The 24,931-nt window shown below is 28.2% G+C and overlaps 1 protein-coding gene across 1 annotated transcript; it reads left to right on the forward strand.

Annotated features, from left to right (window-relative positions):
- The first annotated feature begins 502 nt into the window (after nt 1-502).
- Nucleotides 503-2,710, forward strand: LOC113794701 (uncharacterized). Its single transcript, XM_027344827.2, has 3 exons — nt 503-677; nt 1,388-1,504; nt 1,586-2,710. Exons 2-3 carry the CDS (start codon nt 1,418-1,420, stop codon nt 2,591-2,593), a joined length of 1,095 nt encoding a protein of 364 aa, XP_027200628.2. The 5' UTR covers nt 503-677; nt 1,388-1,417; the 3' UTR covers nt 2,594-2,710.
- Nucleotides 2,711-24,931: the final 22,221 nt, after the last annotated feature.

Below are 24,931 nucleotides of genomic sequence, written 5' to 3' on the forward strand. Positions count from 1 at the left end.
GTATACAGCATTTTTCAATGCAAAATAAATGAACAGAAACAATATGAAAACAAGAATAAATATACCGATTAAACAACAAGAATTACAAATTAATCGTTTGGGATTAAAATCTCGGTCATATAGATTGAATGGATGTTGATAATTTCGTGTATGTAAACGTTGATGACGTCGTTTGGTTACACGTCTGGTTTGTGTTTGTAAAATCGAAATTGGATGATCAGATTCTGGCATATTTTTGGAATTGATTAACTTGAGAGATAAACTTTGTTCTATCAATATTAAGATGATAGAACTTAAGAATTTGTTGCTTACGGATAGTGGAAAAAGGAAATTTATTTTGAAAAAAAAACCGATACAAAATCCATAAAGATCCAATTCCTACTGTTGAATAAGAGCAGAAATATTTACACGCATGTCTGGAATTGTATCCTTTATTAGTTCAAAAAAAATGATGAGCAAATGGCTACAAAACTGTTGCTGCTGCTGCTTCTGCTGCTCAAATGTATCAATTGTATCTGTTGAGCTATGAAAATTCGACAATTCGAATTTTCGAAATTTTGTCCAAAAGACGAAGATCAGTTTTGGTTTGGCTTAATCGGTTCATTCAATTGCTTTTCTCATCTCGATTGGGTAACATCTTACGATATTATTATCATCAACCATATCTTCCTATACGGGTAAGTTTGTTTTTTTATCGAAATTCACTGATAATTCGTTGTGTGTGTGGTATATGTCGCAACGAGCATTAACCAAGCATACACACACAATCATTGTATAGAGTAGCAAAATTTGATGCAATATAGAGATTCACAAGTGAGCATTGTTTCATTCATTCACTTGTTATTGTTCAGTCTGTTGAGCCTCGTTTTGTTTTGGTATCGATTTTGTTGATCTATTTTTCGATTTTCAAAAGTTTTGAATCGATCCACAAAGATGCAACGACCAAATAGAAATCGACCATTATTTCGATTTATAATTCCAGCCAATTTTGATGAATTAGATCCACGTTATCAATTAGCAATAACAATACGTTATTTGAATGAATTTATTAAATTTTTTGGCCGAAATTTTCCAAAATTTTCCTGGCTATTACGTATATTAGCCATCATAATATTGTTATTGATTATAACAATATGTTTACGAATATTTAATTATTTTGCAAAATTTTTAGCCGATATTGTATTGAAAATTTTCTATCTTTTTGATCATCAATCGATTTCGGATGCTATTCCCGATATGGCCATCATTTTTGATAAATTTATGGCTATCTATCTTTTTATTAATTTTATTATTGATTTTTTTTAAATTGTAATCAATTTTAACAATCATAAATAATAATGATAATAAAAATTTAAAATTTTCCTCTCAAATATTTGTCTTGATTTAGTTTAAAAGTAGCCAATTTTTCTGAAAAAAAATGTCCAACAATCAATTTTCATTGGGATCAAATTCCATTTCGATGGTAGCAATTCCATCTGGATCATCTTCATCATCATTAGCATCGGTAAGTATCAAATTTTTTTATAATGTATCAAGCAGACATTTGATCGATCTTTATATGAACAACAACAAAAACAAAAATCAGAATATTTTGTTGAATCCTAATGCTCAAACAAATCAGCCAAATACAAATTTGCAAACAGTAAATCGACCATTGTATTATTTAATCGCTCCTCAAACAACAACAAATTCTTTGGCTTATTCTTCAACATTGGCTTCAGCATTGACATTGCCACAAAATACATTTATTGGTTATCCACAACAAAATCAAAATTTGCTTTACATTACTCCTCAACAACAACAACAACAACAACAATTTCAATCAACAGTTTATTCGACACCGTTGATCATTAATGGTGGTATTGGTGGTTATCAAACAATGTCATATATTAATCCTAATCAATGGTTAACTGGACAAACTAATCCAACTGTAAACACAAATTCAAATTTGGCTACATCAATTGGTAATACTTCAACTGGTCAAATGACATCAACATTTTCTTCCATTGATTATCCATTATTCAATACTTCGGCTACATCAGGTAATACATCGATGGCTTCAAATTTAATTGTACCAAATCAACCATTGTTGAATGAACAACAAGATAATTTGGAATCTGAATCATCTGAACACAATGATGATGATGATGATGTTGATATTGATGTTGTTGGTGTTGATGATGAAGAAAATTCAACAATGGCCACCAGTGAACAACCGATTAATCGTTCAATTTCAATGTCGACTGCTACATCTTCATCGTTGGAAAATGCTACAAATTTGGAACAACAACGACAACAACCAACTAGCACATCAGTTCTTACAGCTAGTAAATCTATTGAAACAACAATTACTCAAAATGTTTCGGAATCACAACCACAACAACAACAACGAATGAATTTACGAGCACGTGATAAATATACACAAACTTATACACGATATCGTGTGCATAAAATGTATAAAGCTAAAGAAGACACTCTGGTTGCACGAATTAATGCTTTGGAAGCTGAAAATCAATCGTTGAAAACTAAATTGGCTAAAACAAATGAACAATTGAAACAATGTGGTCCATCTGATCCATCATTGGATGATTAATTGATTGATTGATTCAAAATCCTTGGTGATTTATTAATTTTGAAAATTTAATTTTTTTTCCATTCACATTCGCATTTACACAAATTACAAATTACAATAGCCAAAAACAGCAATGTCTAACGCTACAAATGTTAATTTTTTTGTCAATTTTATGAATTCTTATGAATTATAAACAAATGTTTTTTTTTCTTTTCAGAAAATTTTAAAAGATTTAATAAATAAATGTTGAAATAAAAAAAATCATTATCCTTTTTGTTACCGTTATCATCATTATTATTATGGTTAACCAAATTTTAAATTATCAACTTGAATGCCATCTATCGGTAATTTGATAAGTTTGAAAAAAAATGAGAATAATGTAATCATATTACAAAAAGATGGCGCTACCAAGTTCAAATTGTAAATAATTTTTTTTTTTTTTTTTTGAAAATAGAGAAATAGAAAATCATCATTGTTTTCCTGAAACTAAATAACTAATAAAAATTTACAAATAAACATCCAAAACAACAACAACAATTGTTACAGGGTACAAAAAAAAAGAAACAGGGTAACTTTGGACAAAATAAAAAGGTGACAAAAATAGAAAAGGTCGACCGAATCATTCAATTCAATTCGAAATTTTCATTGTTTGGTGTTTATAAAAGAAAAATCTTTTTTTTCTAGATTTGATCCAACAGGAAAAAAAACTGCACAAATAGATTGTGACAATGATGATTTGGTGGTGGTGGTGGTGGTGTTGAAAACAAAATGTCATCGATCGATCTAAGGTCGTTTTGACAAATGTAGCCGTTTTTTTGTTTGTGTGTTTTGTGTGAATGATGAAGTGAAATTTTGTGGAGAGGGAAAAAAGAATAGAATGAAAAAACTTTGAAATGAAATGAAATCTATTTTCAAAACTCTATGGATAAGTCAGAGTAAGTCGAAACAATTGTATCCATTGTTTCTCTACTATGAATAAAATGTGTCAAACAAGACAAATTTTTACGGTTATTTACGGTTTTTTTGTTGTTTTGTTTTGTTTTGTTTCGTTTCGAATCCAGTATATTTGGAAATTTTAGCTACCAGGAAAGTAGAAAAAAAACACCAAACTCCTGTTTGGTTCTGGTAATTATTTAATTTGACAAATTAGTTCGATAATGTTGCAAAATTGTATCTTTATTGATCAAAAAAAAACATTGATATTTTCATTAAATGATAATCAGTTAACAAAAACAAAAACAAAAACAACAAGAAAAAATTCAAATTTTCAAACATCATTAAATTTAAATATATTCATTTGGGTTGATTATGTGATGATGATGATGATGGTTGTGAATGGAAAACATGAAAATAACATTTTCCATTTTCTCAAATTTTCAGGTTATTTGCTTTTTGCATTTGCCCACCACCACTATTGAATGCTTGAAATAAAAAAAAGAAAATTATACGCTACAAAGATTTCATTGTTTGACGAAAAAAAAATCATTTCCAATATCTACAGATCTACAGATTTGTTGAACATTATTACATGGATTTTATCATCATCAACAATCATCATCATCATCATCAATAGAGTTCATCATAATCATTGTTGCGTAAGTGATCCTACTGGAACATGACTATGAAATGAGTGTGTAACACCGAGAATGAAAAATAGAAAAATAAATGGATCGAACAAAAAAAAACACAGCACACATCATCGATGTTGATGATGATGATGATAGAGTTTGAATGTGAAAATCAAATCAAAGTAAGTGAGAGAAAAATGAAATGGAAAGAAGAAGAAGTGGAAAAAAAACCTAGAAATTTTAACACTTATTTCCTCTTATTATTTCATTCCGCAAGTTTTCATTTCAATTTTCAGGCCCTCTTTTTCATTTTATTCATTGATGAAACCAAGCATGTTTAAATGAAATGAAATGAATTTGAATTCTATTGTTAGATTTTCGTTGTTGTTGTTGTTTTTTTCCATTGTCCACATATAACAAATAATAATTTCTTTTTTATTATTTTGGATTTTATTTCATGTTTTTTGCTTGTTTGATTTGGTTTGTTTGTTGCAAGTTAGTTAGTTGTGTTTGTGCATTGTGTATCAAATGAAATGAAAAAAGGCGTGAATAATAACACCTAGAGAGAGAAGAGGGATATGAATGTTGAAAATTGAAATAAAATTCAAATGGAACACACACCGAACGAGAGAAACAAAACAAAAAACAATGTAAATCCAAGCTTGCATACCCAACACATACAAACAATGGATATTAATTGCGCAATCGGATAATAACAATAATAATAATGATGATGATGATGAAATTAAAATTGAAAATTGAAATGAAATATCAAGATTTTTTTAAACATCATTTTCAATCTTGTCAAATGTGTGTGTGCATAGATGTCATGAATGACTTTTATCCTCTGCCCAGAAATTGAAAAAAAAATTCAATATAAAGAATGAACATCATCTGCCATCGGAAAATCATTGAAGATGATGATGGATGTCGTCACAGATTGATTTGACAACTGAATGAATGACTGACTGTTACTTGATTTTTGTTTTTTGCCTTTATGATGATGATCAACATAACCAAAATTGCAAAACAATTTTTCTCTCTTTCTCTCTCTGTGATTTGATTTGATCTGATCAGATTTATTCTGCATTGGTTGGGTGAAAAGATTTTGATTCTGATTCTGAATATCTCAATGACACACTCGCTCGCTAGCACACACATGTTATTGTTGTTCCAGGATCAGAAAAAATGAATGTATGACAGGAATGGTGGTTTGTAGTTGCTTTTTGGTTTGGTTTGTGGTTTTTGATTGACATCACCAACAAACATCATATATAGCCAAAACCATTGTAAGAAAAATTCTTAGTTTTTTCAAAAAAATTTTGATTGATTTTTTTGAAATGGATTATTCTTGGTAAAAAAAAAGATGGATATATTCTTGTTGTTGTTGTTGCTTGTAAGATTGATCGGATGAATGAATGAATGATGTATAAGTTTATAATCATCTTATTTTTTCATATAAAAAAAACAAAAAAAATGATGACAATGTTTGTTTTCGATTGTAAGAGAGAGTGAAAAACAATCGATCATTTTTGCATTCAAAAAAAAACTATCAAACCAAACTTAATTTCAAGTACATAATCCATCTATCCATCTATCTAAATCAAAAATCATTGAATATATGAATGGATCACCAGAAAAAAAAGAAAAAGTTTCTGTTTATTCTGTTCCTTTTACTTTTCAAGGAAAATATTTCCAGAAAACAAAAATCTTTCCGGAAACAAAAGAAAACCAATAATTTTTTCCTTTTTTGCTTAGTTCAAATTTCCAATTACTTTTGTTTTGATTTGATCACAAACAACCAACCAAAAAAACAAACAATCTTTAATAAAAAGTTTGAAGTTTTTCTTTCTTTGTTTTTTTTCATTTGTTTCTGATGATGAAAATGTTTATCTTTGGATTTAATATCTTTTTGTTTGTTTGTTTATACAACGTTTCTGAAATGAATCACACATCATTTTTTGGAATGAAAAAAAATCAAAGTGTCCAGTAAAATAAATAGAAATATTGTGGGGCAATGGAAAATTGTTTTCAATTCATTGATCACATTAAATTGATGATTTTCTGATATGATGGCTTTGGACTATCGTTGAATTGATGTGCTTGGCTATCGTTTCGTAAATATAAAGTTCATCAAAAAGTGAAAAAAGTGTTTAGTTCATTTTACCATATTGATTTTTGGACACCAAAAATCAATCACCACCATCATCATAATAATGTAATAATTCTAAGTAAATAATTTGCAAAAAAAGACGAAATATATTTCCAAAATCAATTGAAAAATAATCATCATCATCATTGGAAATAAACCACCACTACTAATAATAATCGACTATTTCGACACTTAACATAATCAACACACACACAACTAACTAGTTAAGTGTTTTTTTGGTTGTTCAATTTGATTGAAAGAATGAAAGAATTTGCTCTGATCACCAACAAAATGATCATTAAATGGTACATTTTCATCTGGAAATCAGAAAAAAAACGAAAATCAATATTGAAACCACAACCGAATATAACGAAAAAATAATGAGCCTGATGATGATGATGATAATGATCCCAAAAAAACCAACAAATCGATCCAGAAAGAAAAAAAATTGCCTTTATTCATTCTTTCATTGACACACTGACCAGTGGTCAATTTTAGTAAATCTATTTTTTTGCCTTGCATATACTGATGGTTTGGTTGCACTCGTTCGTTTTGGATTATAATTTGATTTGTGTTATATGTGTGTGTGTGGGCATTTGTTGTTGTTGTGGTCATTGGTCATGACCTTAGATGTTGTTGATGTTGATAATGATCATTTGCTGTTTGGTTTTTTCCCTTCTCTCTTTTTATACTGAAACATACACCCACACACACAAACAAATCGGAAAAAACCAAAAAAAATAATCCAATTGAAACGAACAACAAAAAAAACGATTAATCACATGCAAAAGGAAAAAAATCAGTTTTCAATGGATATTTGGATGTTCTTGGTTCTTTTTTTTTTTTTGTTGTTCAAAATCAGATTTAGCTACCAAAAAAAACTGAATATTGATTTGATTGGCAATAATCGATAATCACCAGTAATGATAATGATAATTTTTTTCATTAAATTTAGAGAAAAAAAACATTACTTTTTTGTTTGTTTGTGTGGAAATAGTTTTTTTCTGTTATAATGTTTCTTTCTGGATCTAGCCAAATGAAAACAGAATCCAAAAATAAAAATTGGCTATATAAATATCGGATCGGTATAGTTTTTTTATTTTTTGAATAAAATTTGCATAAATTTTGTTTTGGAGTTTCCTCTCTCTCCCATTTTATCCAGAGAGAGCTTTTGTTTTTTTTTCTGGCCAACTTTATCACTGGATAGTCCCCAATGAAAGTAATATGGTTGGTGTGTGTGTGTGTGTGATGTAAGAGAGAAATGAAAAGTAAAAAATATGGAAAAAAAAACGTTCATCATTTTTTTATTTTGTTGGAATCGATAAGTTTTAGCCAAAAAAAAAGCACACGTGACATATTTAAATTGATTTCCGTTTAACTGTCCTTGGTTTTTGTTGTTGTTGTTGTTGTTGTTTCGGATATTCAAGAACAACAACAACAACAATTACCATATCAGTATACTTACACACACACACACACCAAATAAAACCGGCAAAAAAAAGACGATTTTTATTGCTATGAACGTCAAGAATTTTGAATTCTTAAACAGAATTTTTCTTGAATTTCGGTAAACATAAATAGGTAAAGTAGCAACAACAACAACAGCAAAAATCAATGTCACTTGACATTTTTTTTTGTTTCATGAATAAAACATTTGAATTTTTGTTGTTGTTGTTGTTGTTGAACAAAATAATTATGTATGAGAATAATAATCACCATCCAACAGCAACAACAACAACAACCAGAAGAAAGTTTTCAGAAATAAAAAAAAATAAAATTCCAGAAAATTTCTAAAGAATTCATGAGAATATTCACAGAATTTTTTCTAATATGATTAATTTCAACAACAACAAAAACATTCAGATGAATGAACAGTGTGTGTGTGTGTTATGGTCATGATTCTGAATGAAATCCGATTTCGACTATCGAATTGACAATAGACAATTCTGTGTGTGTGTGTGTGTGGATAAAAATAGTTGGATAGTGAAAGAATAATGAAATTTTTTTTTCAAAATTTCATAACTGAAAAATGAAAAAAGAAGATGATTGAATTTGAAGAACTGAATGCTGAAGTAAGCAGAATTTTTTCTTTTCTGGCTGTAGAACATTATACTTTTACTATGGTTAGGGAATGAAAAAACGATAATAACTACAATAAAAAACAATTGAAAATTTTTTTTTCGTTTTGAATCATCATCATCATCATCCATGGTTTATGAACCAGATGGTATTAATTATCTGAATAGCCAACAACATCAACAACGATAACAATTGATTAAAATTAATGCGGTTGTGTGTGTTTAATTACATCCACTTTCATACTGATGTAGCTTTAACAATCATTTTTTTTTTTTTTGTTGGATTAACTAACTTGAACAGAGAAAAAAACCAAACGAAAATTAAAGATAAAATAAAACAAAACGAAAACGAAAATGAAAAAAGGGTTCACAAACAACAACAATCAACCAACTAAAAAATGATCTAATCAAACAACATTTAAATTTTCGTTCTGTTTCTTTCATTCTGGATTTATATTTATGACAGAATTGGTAATAGATGAACATAGAAAATTCTAAAAAAAACTTTATCAATTTGCAATATGAAATGGAAAATTTTCAATTACTCAATCCCTGTATAGCCTTACAACATAAACCGAACAGAATCAGGAAAAAATTCCTATTCCTATTGCCTGCAACCAAATATCTATTGTATGATGATTGGTGATTGGTAAAACACAGTCAAAAAAAAAATAACTTTGGTTAAAAAACGAGAAGAGAAATTCTGTTTATTTTATCAATGGTGGTGGTGATAACAGGAATACAATCAATGAATGAATGAATGAAGAAAAAATTCGGTAACTTTTATCAAATTTAATGGATAAAATGGAAAAATATTATAGCCTGAATCGATGATTGATTTTTTCTGTTTTAGTTTTAGTTTTTTTTTCTCCATTATAAATAAATGTGATTGATGAGAAAATCAGCCAATTTGCCTAAATGTCGATTGTTGATGGTGACAAAAAAAAAATAAAATAAAGCAAGCAAACCACAATTCAACAAAGAATATAACAAAAAAAAAATCATCAAATACAGAATCGTACAGAATTTATTTTATCTTTCAAATGATGTGTATATGTGATGAAATGAATAGAAAAAATTACATTCATTTTTTCACGTAAATCCAATTCATTCATTCATTTCTGTTTTCTGTTGTTGTTGATCAATTTAAACATGACAACCAGAATTTTGGTAAAATTTTTTTGTTTTTTTCTGATGTTGTTTCCTAACTGATCATTTCATTTTCAATGTGTGTGTGTGATTCACACATTTATCCAAAAACCTAATTGGCTTATCGAATTGAATTGGGTGCAAAAAAAACTGAAAAACTGAAAAAACTGAAAATTGGAGAAAAAAAAATAAAAAAAAATTTTGGCTGTTTGTTTGAAAGAAACGAAAACGAAATTTGTTCACGAATTGAATATGATGATGAATACGTGAGCTTTGAACAACCAACAAGCACAGAGAGCATCTATTTTTTTGAAGCTAAAAAAAATATTTGTTTCTTCCATATACCTAACGGCCAAGAATTTTTTTCCGTTTTAGTTTGGTTGATTTTTTGTTTTCTCCCTAAAGTTATCATCATCATCATCAACAACAAAAATCACATACAAAAAAGAGCAAAGTTTTTTTTTCATATTATTTTTTTTCCAAAAAAAATATTTTCGAGATGTTACATGTGGATGCGGTTTTTACGCTTTTGCTCTCTCTCTCACTCACTGACATTTCACACCATTTTTTTCGCTCTCTATTCACACACACACACAATATCTATCTTTCTGGTTGAAAAATAACAGTGAAAAAAAAAATTTTTGTTTTCAGCTTTAACCACATCAGCAACAGCGGTGATGGTGGTTTTTTCGTTTCGTTTCGTTTTTTTCCAATCCAAAGAAACTATACATCCTAACAAAAAATATACACCAGATGCGACCGAACAAAAAACAAAACAAAACGAATGAACGCAAGAGAGAGAGAGAGAGAGAGAGAGAGAGAGAGAGAGAACCCGAGAAATGAAAAAAAAATATGATTATTGTGCGTGTTATGGTTTCTAGCTTCTTTTTTTTATTTCAATTTTTTTTCATAATAATAATAACCGAACATCAGTGAAATTTTTTTTGTTGTTTGAAAAATTTTCATTACAATTTTTTAGACTATGAACGAAATGAATGAAAATGATCCAAATCATATAAAATATAAAATAACTAATCGAAAGGCAGATCGAAAAGTAGAAAATTTGTCATTTTTTTCTGGTGATCATCATCATCAATGTTTTTCAATGTTATTTTTCGATTTTTGTGTTTTTTAATCCAATTTTTAACGGTATATAAAACTATTGTGTTGTTTTTGTTCATAGAACAAATGAAATGAAAATTCGAAGCTAAAAATAGACTTCCCTTGTTAACATCATCATTGACATGATTAACAAACATGATTCATTCATTCATTCATTTGAGAATAGTGAAAAATAGTGAACAAATAAATAAAACAATCTTTAAGCTAATTATTTTTCATTAATATTTGTCGCACTTTTTTTCGTTTGTTTGAATCAATTTCATCAAGAATCCGAAGGTTTTTTTGTTGTGTGTTGAACATTCAAAACAGGAAAAACGAATTGAAGATGCAGAAATGTAAAAAACCACAGAATTAAAAAAAGAAGAATCTTATACAAGCTGTTGCCAAGGATTTTCGTTTTTGTTTTGTGGTTTTTGTTTTCCAGTTTTTTTCTCTCTTTTGAATTCAAATTATGATTCAAAATGTTGAATAAAGGGAATTAAGAGCAAACAAAACAAAAAAATGATTACGCTTAGAACGGACTAAGAAGAAAAAAAATTTGAAAAAAAACAAAAATTTAAATCCATATCAATGACATTAGATGGCGTACTGCCGATTGAAATCAAAATAATCGAAAAAAGAATTTTTCAAGACGAAAAAATGAAATAAATCAAAAACGAAGAAGAAGAAATTCTCAAGTCAATTTCAACCAAGAAACAAAAAAACTAGAAAGACGAAAGAGACGAAAGAGTTTACTGAAAACTAAATTGATCTTCTTCTTCGAAGAATTTTTATTTTTGCAAATAACTTTACTTAACTCATAACATCCATACACACAAATCATTCATTCAGTCATTCAGTCAGTCATCATCATCATTATTATAGGTCTTAAAAAAAATCCCATTTTGAACATTAACATTTTTTGTTGTTAGCAAACTAAACTAAACTAAACTAAACTAACTTACTACTACCAAACTAAAAAGAAGTGTATAGTTTATGGATGTTCTGTGCTGTGTGTTGGGAAGTAAGTTCTGAATTTTTTTTTTTTTTTTTTTTTTTTTTGACTAAAAAAAATGGGCGCGCATCCATTTCCAATATACCAGAACAAAAAAAAACATTTTATCATCATCATTGGATGTGTATTGGATATATAAACATTTTTTTTCTGGTAGATGTTTCTGGTGTGTGTGTGTGTGTGGCTATGATGATGATGGCTCCCTATTCCTAATGTTTTTGGCATTCGCTTGGGTAGAAATATCCGAAAGAATTTCATTTTTTCATATTTTTTTTTGTTCGGTTATTAATGATGATAATGGATTGTGGAATCTATCCTGTATATCTAGCTATCACCACCTTAAAAAACACTTAAAGTTAAAATGGATTTTTTTTTTCTTTGCTTTCGTTTCGTTTCGATAGAGAGAAAAAAAGGTAGATATACAGAAAGAAATCCTGTAGAATAATTTTCAGTTTCTTAACTTTGTTGCTAACTTGCACAGAGCAGAACAAAACAAAAAAAATCAATCATAAATAATGTTTGAAATTGCAATTGAAAACTTAAGACAAGTGCATCATCATCATCATCATCATCATTGATCTAATCTTTTTTTTTCTTTGAAAAATTCCAAGATTTGTATTTACGTTCATCATCATCATAAGCCAAGCCTTGAAAAATTTTGATTTTTTTTACAAAATCAAAATAAAAAACTAAAGAAAAAAGTTTTTGAAAACTAAACTGAACTGAACAAAAAAATCTGGGATAGTTTTTCAGATTCTTTCATTGAAATGAAATATAATCCATTCACATTTGATCAAAAAAAAAAAAAAAAAAAAAAAAATCAAATGAAATGATCCTTCTCTTCGTAAAACAAAAAAACGATCATTTCAGAAATAAAAAACAAAAAAAATTTATGGATGATAATAATCATTTGGAATCTGGCAAAAAGATTATAAACATATAATTATTTTTGATCCGTCAAATCATCATCATTATGTAATGTGTTATATAATGATGATGATTATCTAATACATTTATTGTGAATTGAAAATTCCAAAAAAATTTCCAATAGGCAAGACTATTGAAAGCAAAAATCTAAATTAATTCAATTGGTGTGGTGGTGGTGGTGGTGGTTAATTTCAAAGTTTTTTTTCTTCCGAAGAAAAACAACATTATTTTTCCCAATGTTTTTTCCATTCATTCAAGAAATTTTTTACAAAAAAAAATTCTGTAAAATTAATGATTTTCATAGGTGTTTTTTTCATATCAAATGGATTGGAGTGGAGTGTGAGAGAGGGGAAAAAAAAGAAAACATTAATAAACTGTAGCAAACTGGTAAAAAAAGAGTGAACAAAAAAAAAATTATCATAATTAACACTAATTAATCCTGGAAATAATTCCAAAACGAGAAATTTCCAGGGAAAAAAAATAACCAGAAGAAAAAAAATCAAATGGTCATGAATTGTTATTTTTTTTTCGATAAACGATTAGTTTTATTTTCTGGAAAGAAATTGATTTCTATTTGAGCAATTTTAAATGATTATTCCATAGATAGAGAAGCAAAGAAAGAATCATTATTGAATCAAACAACAAATAAGTAAATCAATTTCATCATTGAATATAATTTTGGGATGGAAAAACAAAATGATGAGGATCATTTTTGGGTAACCTAATTGGTTTCTATCGTTTTTCCATTGTTTTGTTTTGCTGATTTCAATTTTCTACACCCCCACACACAACGAAACACTTCAAAAATCGTTCATTCAAAGAAAATGATACGTTTTTTTTCTCTGTAAAAATCGTTGTTTTTTTTTTTTGATTTCATCAACAAACAAACAAACAAAGAGATAATCACATCCAATATTATTATATTGAGGAAGGGGGAGGATAACGATCAAAACCAAAACCAAAAGATTCGGTAATTGATGTTTTTGTGTACACAGAAATAGTGCATAATAACATCATCATCATTTTGATGATTTTGATTGAAAAAAAAACGAAAACGAAGTAGAAATCAATTGATCAATATTCCTAACTTACTTTACTTATTTTATATTGTCTTTTTTTTCATCAAAGACCACATTTAGATCATCATCATCATTATTAGTTTTCAATAGGAAATATTATTTCTTCTTTTTGATTTTTTTTCCTTTTCCTAAGTAAATAAATAAAGTAAAATTGTTAGAAATATTTAGTCTTATATGAAATGGCCCTATTATAATCATAATGCTTATGATGATTATTATGATTATTATTATTAGCCATAATCATAAGCATCATCACCATTAAAGCCAAGTGTGAAAATAGCCTTATCTTATTGATATCATCATTATCATTTGGATTTTTTTTTTTTGGTTTGTGTTGGTCTCTTGGTTTCTTTTATTTTCTCTGTTTTTGATTATCGTCATTCAAATCACCCAGTGTAAATCACCAGTGAAAATCATCATTCAGTGAAAATCTCAACTTGGAAAACAAAACAAAAAAATAATATCAATGGAAATGGTAAAAATCGTGTGCAATCAAAAGATGCAAATACATTCATAAAATGACTAAATCATCATCATCATCATTTTTAACATCCTAGCCAAACAAAAAAGTAATATCAAAACAATCAAATTATCCTGAATTGATGCATTTACATAGAGAGAGAGAGAGAGAATATCCTTGCAATGTTATAACCTGAATGTCAATTGTACATTAATGTGGTATTTGAGCCATAAACATGGATAGAAAACAAACGGGAATTGCATAGTGAGGGAATTGAATTTGACAACAAAAAAAAACCCGAAAACGAAAATTGAATCAATACTGCCCGAATACTTTTATACAATGAGTGTGTGTTAACAGTGTGAAATGATTTGTGACAGTTTGTGATGAATTTGATGATGAAAATTTTCCATAGAAAAAAATTATATTGTAAATTAACTATCATCATCATCAAATAATGATGTTGACAATGACAATTGTCATTCAATTGAATTTTGTTTTTTCTGATTCACTAACACATTACATCATTCAGTCATTCAGTGTTATTTTTCATCAAGAAACAAAAAGAGAACCAAAATTGTACAAACACAAACGACCGGAATAATTTCATATCCGGATTTTTTGTTTTTGGCTTTGTCCAACAAAAGACTTTTCATTATCAAATGTCATGTTTTCATTTTTTGAATTTCTTTACAAATTTTTCAAAGTTTTTTCAACTCTCTCTTTCATCAAAGAATATTCTTTTGTCAAATATCGATTTAGCCTGAAACAGAATTTATAGAATTTTTTTTTATCAGTGCCCCTTGCATTCAATGATGATGATGATGATAACAAAGACAAACAAACGAAAAAAAATACATTCATCTCATTCTTTCGAATAGAAAAACATTATAGACAATCAGATGATGATGAACGGATCAAACAAACTTCTGTATATAACAGAAATGGATGGTGAATAAATTGAAAAAAAAGAAAAGAAAAGATTCATCTTGATGTTGGGGATGCTTTAAATAAAAAACAAAACAAAAAAAAATGTGAACAGCAAAAATCACTTTAGATAGATTTGTTGCTGCTTTCAAACATAGATAATGTCTCTCTCTCTCGGTGTGTTGAAAGCATTTTTGTTAGCTGATCAAGATGATGATGATGATCAAGAATAATAATAATAAAAAATGTTGGATGTTGTCATCATCTTTATTTATTCAATTGTCATGGATGAAAAGAGAGAGAGAACAGGAGAGAGAAACAAAACGGAAATCACGGATATCCTTGGAAATTTCCTTGGGATTTCATTCTGGTATCCAAAAAAAAATATGATGTCATCATATGAATTAAATTGATGGAATTGAATTTTGTTTTTTATCGAATAAGGATAAAATTGACACGTGACCAAAAAAAAAATTCTGCATATATTTGATGTGGATCAACTAAAAAAAATGGGCAAACAAACATCAACAACAACATTGATGATAAAAAGAAGACGATAAACACGTGCATCGTCTTTGTCGAATATTATTGATGTTTTTTGTTTCATCTTCTTCGTTTTCTTGCTACAAAAAAAAATGTCGCCATCATCAAAAGTATCATATTGTGAGACACGTGTTTGTATATCACAATAATGTTGGCTTTTTTCTTTTTTTTGGTCCATATTTCATTACATTTTGGTTTTTTGATTTTTTATCATCGTTATTCATTGATTCAATCATAATAAAATGATACTTTTCAATGCGAATGATGATATTGAATTGCAACAAACAAATCATTTTTCCTTTTTTGAATCATTTGTCATCAAGTTGTTGTTGTTGTTGTTGCTGTAACCAGAATCAAATTCATTTTTTAGAAAATTTTTTTTCAAAAAAAAAAAAATTAAGAATTTCTGAAAACATCAAAAAAGGTGTCAATTTTCATTCACATCAATCACATTAAACATCTCTGCATCATCAAATCTAGAAAAAAAACAACCATCATTCATTGGGGAATTTATTTTTAGTTAACGAATATAATGATGCCAGAAAGAAAAGAAATTCTTGTTTGATTAAACAATTGATTTTGAACAAAGTTTAAGCAAAGTTGACAACAATTTTCCACATTATCAAACATCCATAGATGAATGTTTTTTTTTCATTTGAATTTGAAAAATCAAATCGATCAAAATTGATTGATTGATTAGCTTGATTGATGGCTTTTTCCTTGCTCTCTCTCTCTCACTTACTCTCACCGAAGAATATTCCACAATTCATTCGAACGAATTCTGTACAGTAAGTGAGAGAAGTTCATCAAATAAATTGAACTTAATTCTATTCAGTTCTGTTTAGTTTTTTCAAATAATTTCTTCAAAAAAATAACTAAAAAAAATTCTCTTGGGATGAATTTCGTTTAATCTGCCACAAATGCATCAACAGCATAGTGTGTTTTATCGATGAAAATGAAAATGAGGAAATTTCATTTCAACAAAAAAAAACTAAGTAATATGAAACGAAGAAAATGAAACAAAATTCACTTATTTTTTGACCGGATGGATGATGTGATCTTCGACATTCCAAAAATGGAAAAAATAAAAAAAAACAAAATTTCCAAATCGACAGCACTTAGATAAAGAATTTGTTCAATTCAGAATTCAGTCTAGTTTCTTAATGTAGAATTTAATAAAGATCTTTTCAAACAAGCAAAAACCAAACTGAACATCAATATAAAAAAATTTTTGATTGGCCGTAAGGTTTGAAATAACAAACCAGACAAACAAACCGAAACTCGTAAAGTTCTCAGTTCACTAATGGTCCCATGTTGCCAAAATAGTAGTGTAGTAGTGTTTTCTGGTTCAAATTTTCTAATCAAATTGAACAAATGCATACTGGTAAAATATAACTAGCGCAGCATTTTCAAATTTCAAATTTTTTCTATTATTTTCATTTACCGCATTGGATCACATCGATCAAATCGATTGTTGTCGACAAATTGGTTATATTCTCTAATGTTGATTAAACTTAAAAACAAAACAAAAAAAATTTTCCCCTTTATTTTCCAACGAATAAAAATTTGAACACATTTTGGTTCTGGAAAACCATGTTATTCAAAAGAAAAAAAAATTTCTAAAAAAAGCTTATTACTTTTTCGTTGGTAGCTGGAAATGATAACGTGATGGGATTTGTGTTTGAATCCCAAATCGTTCGTTCGTTAATGGAACGCACAACACACGTAATGCATTTGGTTTTTTTCCTGGCAATATGATGATGAAGAAAATGAAATTTCAAAAAATAAGAAGAAAATATTCAGTTCAAATATTAAGTGATGATGGAAAATTTTTGTTTTCCTTTTTTTCATTTCCAATCAAACAAAACCCTAAAATGTGGCCATTTTTGTTGTTTGGCTATTTTTTTTAGAAAAAATTAGCTTATATTGACTTTTAGTGATTTTATTCATTTCAATGATGATTATGTAATGGATAACAATTGAATTTTGGGGATGAAATAAATGATGATTATCCATTGGAAAATTATGGTAAAAATCAATTGCATTTTTCGATTGTTACACACAGTCAATATTCAATCATATTCCATTGAGAATTTTTTTTCTTCTTCTGTTGACTTTTATTACAATAAATATAAAGAGAAAATGACCACTGCGTAAACTTAATCATAATCAGATTAGATGGATTTTTTTTTTGACCATTGGTCAGTGGCAACGGTGATGGTGATGGACCAACAATGATGATGATGATGGTCAACAATGATCGATTTGATTTTAGCTATGTGTATAAGTGGTGGTCAGCTAGTCAAACACCCACGCATATAACCAGAAAAAAGAAAAAATAGCCACAGCAGCAGCAGCAGGTTTGACACTTGGTCGAATGAATGAATGAAAATTACATTTATTTTTTATCCAATAAAGTACTGCAGGATAAAGAAAATCCCAAACTGACCAATCAATCTGGTCAACATTAATAATAATAATTTTTGTTTTTTTCTGACCATAAAAAACAATGATGATGATGATGATGTTTGTGTGGTCGTCATGGTCGTCGACCACCATCATCTTCATCATCATAATGTTTGATTGATGATTTCCGAAATTTGTTTTTTTTCCGAAAAAATTTTCCAGAAAAACAAAAAACAAAACACAGAATTTGACCTGTGTATGAAATTTTTTGATTCAAGTTTTGTTTCATTTTCAGTTTGTTTTTCACTATCATCATTTGAATAAAATGAAAATTATTAACCAAAAAACACACGAAACGTGTGTACCAAAAGCTTATAGGCAAAAAATTCAATTTGGATCATGGATACTGGATCCAAAAACAAAACAAAAAAAATTACAATTTAGAATTGAATTCTTTCATTCATTTTCATTTCCTCGAATCTGGAAAATGGATAATGTAAAAAATATGCAAATTTTCTGTTTTGGCTGTTTTGAGGTTGGATATTTCTACTTTCTAAATCATTAAAATCATTTTCCCTCTTTCTTGATCCACAATGATGATTATTATTATTATTGTGGTTTGCGTGTATGTTTCATTTTCAAAATAACAAATTCTGGATTTGAATTTCAGAATCAAAACTATTAAGAAATACGAAACAAAACGAACGAATTTTTCATCACCACAACCGCTGTTGCTAATAATGTTTTTTTTTTTTTTTTGGTTGATCCATTGATGATGATAGAATCTAACAAGGATCATTATTTTATTGATTGATTGATTGATCTATGATCCATGATTCAAACGAAAAACGAAAAACCTAGCAAAAACAACATACTATCGATTTTCATTTTCTCATTTTTTTTATAAACTAAAACTTGTGTAAGTCAGTAAAACAACCGAAAAAAACTACAAGAATTGAGGGCAAGCATAAAAACAACAACAACAACAAATCTAAGAATAACAAATATTCGATGATGGAAAGACGAAAGAGAAAAAAAAGATTAATGTTCGTTTTAGTAAATAACCACCATCACCACCACAGAAAAAAAATCACATAGAGAAATGAACAACAACAACAACAGCATGGAAAAAAACTAAACCAAGAGAGCGATGATGATGATGATGAAAAACTAAAACGAAGAAGATTAAAATGTGAATCCAACAACAACAACAACAACAAAAGTCAAGCTGTTTGTTGTTGTTGTTATTTTGAATTCTGTTGGTTCCAGATGGGATTCCATCATTTTTTTCTGAACAATAACGGTAAAAACAGGAGAGAGAAAGAAAGGGCCAGATGTTGTTTACATTCAATGATTCTATCATGATGATGATCCAGAAAACAAACGAGTAGCCTGATCGTGAATATTCTGTTGGATTTAAATGAATGAATGAATGAAACACCGAGAGAGTGAAAATAGTCGAACTATTAAAAAAACAATAATTTTTTTCCACTGAAAACGATGCTAAATAGTTGGATTTTTGTTTTGGCCAGAAAAACAAAAACATTTTATTTTTATTTTTATTCTGGTTTAGTTTTTATTTTTATTTTTTGGTTATAAAATATTCTGTCCACACACAAACACAGAATACGTTTATGGTCAAAGTTTGCATTTTTTTGTGATTCTGGTCATATTCTTGATTCGTGTTTGTGTGAATCTTGTGATATAATCTCTATTTAATTCCAGACAAACAAACTAAAAACCGTATTTAACACACATTTTTTCGAAGATAAAGCTTTAATGTGTTTTTTTTATTTTCGGTAGAAAGAAAAAAAAGGATTTTGTGTCCATAATGATCATCACCAGAATCAAAACAGCAAAGAATTTTGGAGAAAAAACAATTTTTGTTTTTGCTTGAAATTTATTATCTTCTCACGATTCTTAAGTGATCACGTGATCACTGGGAAAAAAATTCTTACAGAAAAACTTTTTATGAATGAAAACAAAACAAAAATAAAAAATTTCTATGAATGAATTTCTTATTTACTATTTTACTATAAACGAAAGTAAAATGAAAAAAAATAACCCCGACACACACACACACAAACACATCGAAATTCGTAATCTGAATTTTAAATTAAATATTATGATGATTAGCACACACACTGGCACACACAACAGTCAGTCTTGTCATCATCATTATCATAGTTTGGCAATGGCAATGGAATTTTTAATGTTGACGACCTTTTTTTTGGTAAAGTTAACGGGGTGATGTTTGATGATGGTAGTGGTTTAAGAATAAAAAACCGATAGGGGGAGTATTTGAAAAAAAAAGTTTTTATTTTTAGTATGCAAAGCACATGTGATATCATCATCATCATCATCCAAATGATAATGATATGTGTCTTTTCGATGAGGAGGAGGAATGGATGGTAGGGGGAAGTGAGTGGGAAAGAATTTGTTTAGAATTCAATTTTGATTTCTTTTTTTGTTTTGTTTTGGTTTTTGGTTTCTTAATCGTTGCAAATCGGCAAAAAAATTAGGAATTCTATAACAGAATTCTAATAAGATTTTCTATATAGTAAAAAAAAGAAATTGAATTTAATTAAATTTGAAATTCTATAACCGTTTTTTTTATATACTGTTATTTATCGTTTACTTATTCTATGTATGTGTTCGTGTTTGACATTAGAATTTAAAATTAGTAAATAATAATAATAATAATATTGTGGTAGTAGAATAATAATGAGGATAATAATAATAATAAATTAAAATTGTCAAAAATTAAGTCACTAAGTCAAGGTCGTTGCCGGTTATTATCATCATCATTATTATTATTATTATTATTGTGGTCTAATTGTCGATAAACATCCAGTGTGACATTTATTGAATTTTTAATTTTGTTTGTTTGTTTTTTGTTGGATATCACATGATTAGAATATATAAAGATTTTCAGAAGCATCATTATCATTTGATTCAGGTCAAGAATATCAATCAAACAAAATAAAAAATCGAAGGTCAATGGCCAAACATTAAGTTGGCTATTTTAAGAATTGAAATTTTTTATTTTTTATTTTCAAATTCTAGTAGTGTAATCGAGGGGAGGTGGAGGGTGAGTTAAAAGGGGGTAAAAAGAGAAGTAAACAAAACCGAAAAAAGTCATCAATGAAAACTATCACATCCACCATCGAACTAGTCAGGAATAAATTTTAAAGATTTTCAAAGTCAAAAACCGAAAAACTCAGTCAGTCGGTCGGTCACGTGAAACCGGGCCGGAATAAATAAATGAAAAAAAAGTTAAAGATAAACCGCATCATCAACATTGAAGAATTGAATAAATAAATAAATAAATAGAGAGAGACTGAAGAAATCTTATAATCACATTTCTCACTCTCACACACAGTCTGTGTGTGTGTTTTAATTATAAATTTAAATTTTTTTTTCTCTCTCTCTTCACACATCAAACAAATTTACATTATTAAAATCAAAACATAATCATCATCATCATCATCATCATAATCATTATTTGCTTTGTATAATAATAATATAGAGTAAAAAGTGAAAGTGAGACAATTATTTATGCACATAATAAATATATTTATTATTATTAAAAAAAAACCGCATGTTTAATGCAAAACACGGAAAAAGGGTGATAGAGAGATGTGAATAAATTGCGAATGAATGGGGCAAAAAAAAAAGTAAAAAAAAAAATTGATGCGGTCGTTGGCTTTTTACTTTTATTTTTTCATCATGTTTTTGTTGTTTTGATTTATTATTCATAAGATATTCAACAACAACAACAACAAAAAATTGTCGTCTGCCATGATGATGATGATGATGACGGCAGCAATTGATTATCACCATCATCATTATGGTAATAATAATGTTGATGATGATGATGATGATGAAATGACCTTAACCTTGAAAATTATTCATTTTTTTTCTGCTGACTTGTTTACAATAATAAAAAAATTCACATTTTCAAGGTTTTATTTTTCTTTGGTATCCCCAAGAATATCTTTAAATATCTTTGTATGGTTGATTGTCGATAATGATGGCGACAACGATCATCATCAATATTTTATCATCAAGGTTGTCGGCACCGAAAAAAACGATGCTGATAATATATTCAAATGTTATTTATATATGCAGGAAAGAAAAAAAAGATGTTTTGACGTAAAGAAAACAGAATCGCTATGGATCATTTGAATATTTAGGTTTTATCGATGTTTTTTGACACCATTTTTTTTTGTTGACCAGAAAAAGATGATCGATTTTTTGCATCTTTTGGAAACGTCATGCTTTATTTTTATTTTTTCTTAACTTTACAGAAAAATTCAAATAAATTAAAGTCAAAACATTATGATTTTTTTGATTCAATTCAGTAAAAAAACCAAATTCAATGAAAATCACTGGATCTTTCTTTCTGGATGATTTTTTTTTCAATTTACCATTCACAATTCAATGTTTAATGTTTTTTTTCTATTTGAATCCTGATCTCATTTTTTTAATTCTGTTGTTGACATCATCATCATCATCATCACTATTGTGACACAACCAGACCAACAAAAATACCCAAAACAATTCAATTCAATTCGATTCAAGTCAGTTAAAATAATTTATTTTTGACATTTGAACAACAATTTTGTGTTTTTTTTTGTTTTGTTAGTGGAACGAATTTCCTCTATTTCAACACTAACCAGTGAAAAAAACTAAATTTGATGATCCTCATCATGATGATCAACCCAAACACAGATCAGGAAATTTTTTTTTCACTGAAATTAATTTTAAAGCTTTCAATTGCACTTGCACATTGACATTGTCTGTTTGGGTGTAAATAGCCAACAACAACAACAACATAAAAAAGCCAATGACATTCGAAAATTCTTGATTCTGGAACAATTTTGAAAAAAATAGAAAAATAAATTAAATTGTGAATGGATAAAAATCAAGAATAAAAAAAAATAAATTCTTCACTTTTTTCAAATGTGAAGTGTGTGTGTGTGGTGAAAGCTATTTTCTGTTCTCTGTATGTTTTTGGTGTTTTGAATTGAAAGAATAAATTCTTATAGCGAAAAAAAACGTAAACATTGCTCACGTTTTCACTATGATGTTGATGATGATGAAAATGAATCCCTGGATTCTTTCGATTCTGTGATCCATTCTAGAATCGTTGTTGTTATTGTCGTCATCGTAGCTTGCCTGTTTTTGTACGTGACACGATGATGATGATGATGAAAAAAACATAGTGATGCTGGTTCTAGAAAAAAAAATTTAATGGCAAAACATTCATCCCATCTCTTTATTCTTATGAATCGTTTTTTTTGGTGAAAATAAAATTCTTTTTTATTGGTTATTTTTATCATCATCATCGCTCGTTGCTTAAGTAATACGTGTTTTTTCATTTTCATCATCATCGTTATTGGAATTTGTGTTTTTTGTTTGAAACAATAAAAAAAATAAAGAAATTGATGCTTGCTAAAATTTTTGAAATTATTCTAGTTGTTTTTCAAAACTAGAGCTAAACCTGGCATATTAGGGTTAGAGATTCAATGGTTTTATTTGGAAAAATCCTTATGGTGTTTTTTCTGTTTTGGTTTGGTTTGGTTTGATTGAAAAAAGCTGAGGGATGATGCTTACATAATCAAATGAGATGAAAGTGTGAGATGGATGGATGGATAGATAGAGAGAGAGAGAATGATTATGGTGAACAAAAAAAAAGTCACATGTGGTACCCAAACAAAAAAAACTTGGCTAAATTCTAAAATGTGTTGACAACAGCAAAAAAAAGAAAAAACGATGGATGAAATTTCAATCAAAAAAAAAGTGACGACAGGGTTTTTGTTTTGTTTTGTTTCGGTATCCAAATTCTATGGCCAAATAGAAAAACGAAGAAAACGAAGAACAAAAACACACGATTCTAGAATATTCTATTTATGACACTATTTTTTTATTCTGTTTGGATAATCAAATTCTCTTTTTTGATTATCGAATTGATTGAATTAACCTGTGTGCGTACATGTGTCTGTTATGGTGTGTAACAAATGAATCCTATTCTTTACCAAAAAAAAAGGGATAAATAAATAAATAAAATTCAATTTCAATATCCAAAATTGTTGTTGTTTTCAAACTTTCAAATTGATGCAAGAAAATTTTCATTGAAATTCAAAAAAAAAAAAACGAAACGAAAAAATTCTTTCTTTTCTTTTATCCCCAAATACAGCTGGTGATGAAATTTCCATTATCCAACCTGGCCTTTTCAAATACACACACACACGCATAATGTAATAAGCTTAAACCCTTTTTTTCCAACATATCATTTTTATTTTATGTGATGACACGTATCACACGTTCGAGTTATTTTTTGGGTTTTTTTTTGGTTGTTGTTGTTGATGATGATGATGATGACATCTTTCAATTACCCGAATAATAAAATGCGAAAAACAACTCTTTTTTATTTGCCAGTTTTTTCTCTATCTCTCTTTTGGTGAAAAATTCAATTCCAGAATCCAATTCTAATGCATCAAACACACACACACACAAACACATCTGAACGTTCAACTTGAATTAAAGAATTCAATTTAATTCTTATTTCTAAGAATATTCTTTTCTTTTTTTTTTTTTTGCTTCCATTCAATTCAATTTTCAAGCTGATGCTATTCTTGTGTCATTGCCATTGCTTTATTCATCCATCCATCCATCCATCGGTATTGGAGCTCAGAAAAAATGAAAAAAGCAAAAAATGTTATGCATCGTGTGTATGTATGGTACACTCTGAAATATCAAATTTGGCGTTTTTCCTGAACACAGAGAGAATAACGCCCGTTATATTCTCTGTGTTTTGGTTGGAAAACAGTTTTTTCTTTTCGACTATAATATTCTCTCTTTTCTTTTCGTTGAATTCTGTGTGTACATTTTCTTCTTTCATCACCATCTTCTTATTCTATTCTATTCTATTCTTTTGTTTTGTCTTGT

The sequence above is a fragment of the Dermatophagoides pteronyssinus genome, unplaced genomic scaffold (assembly GCF_027571235.1).
Source record: "Dermatophagoides pteronyssinus isolate colony J.1.1.1.1 unplaced genomic scaffold, Derpt_VIB-CSIC_2022.12 sq0005, whole genome shotgun sequence".
Classification (NCBI taxonomy): Eukaryota; Metazoa; Arthropoda; class Arachnida; order Sarcoptiformes; family Pyroglyphidae; genus Dermatophagoides; species Dermatophagoides pteronyssinus.

Bases quoted from the DNA above. Each gene is read 5' to 3' on its own strand.
- LOC113794701 (XM_027344827.2), top strand. From the start codon at position 1,418: ATGTCCAACAATCAATTTTCATTGGGATCAAATTCCATTTCGATGGTA. The intron at 1,505-1,585 runs GTAAGTATCAAA...AACAAAAATCAG, and splicing joins CTTCATCATCATTAGCATCG to AATATTTTGTTGAATCCTAA.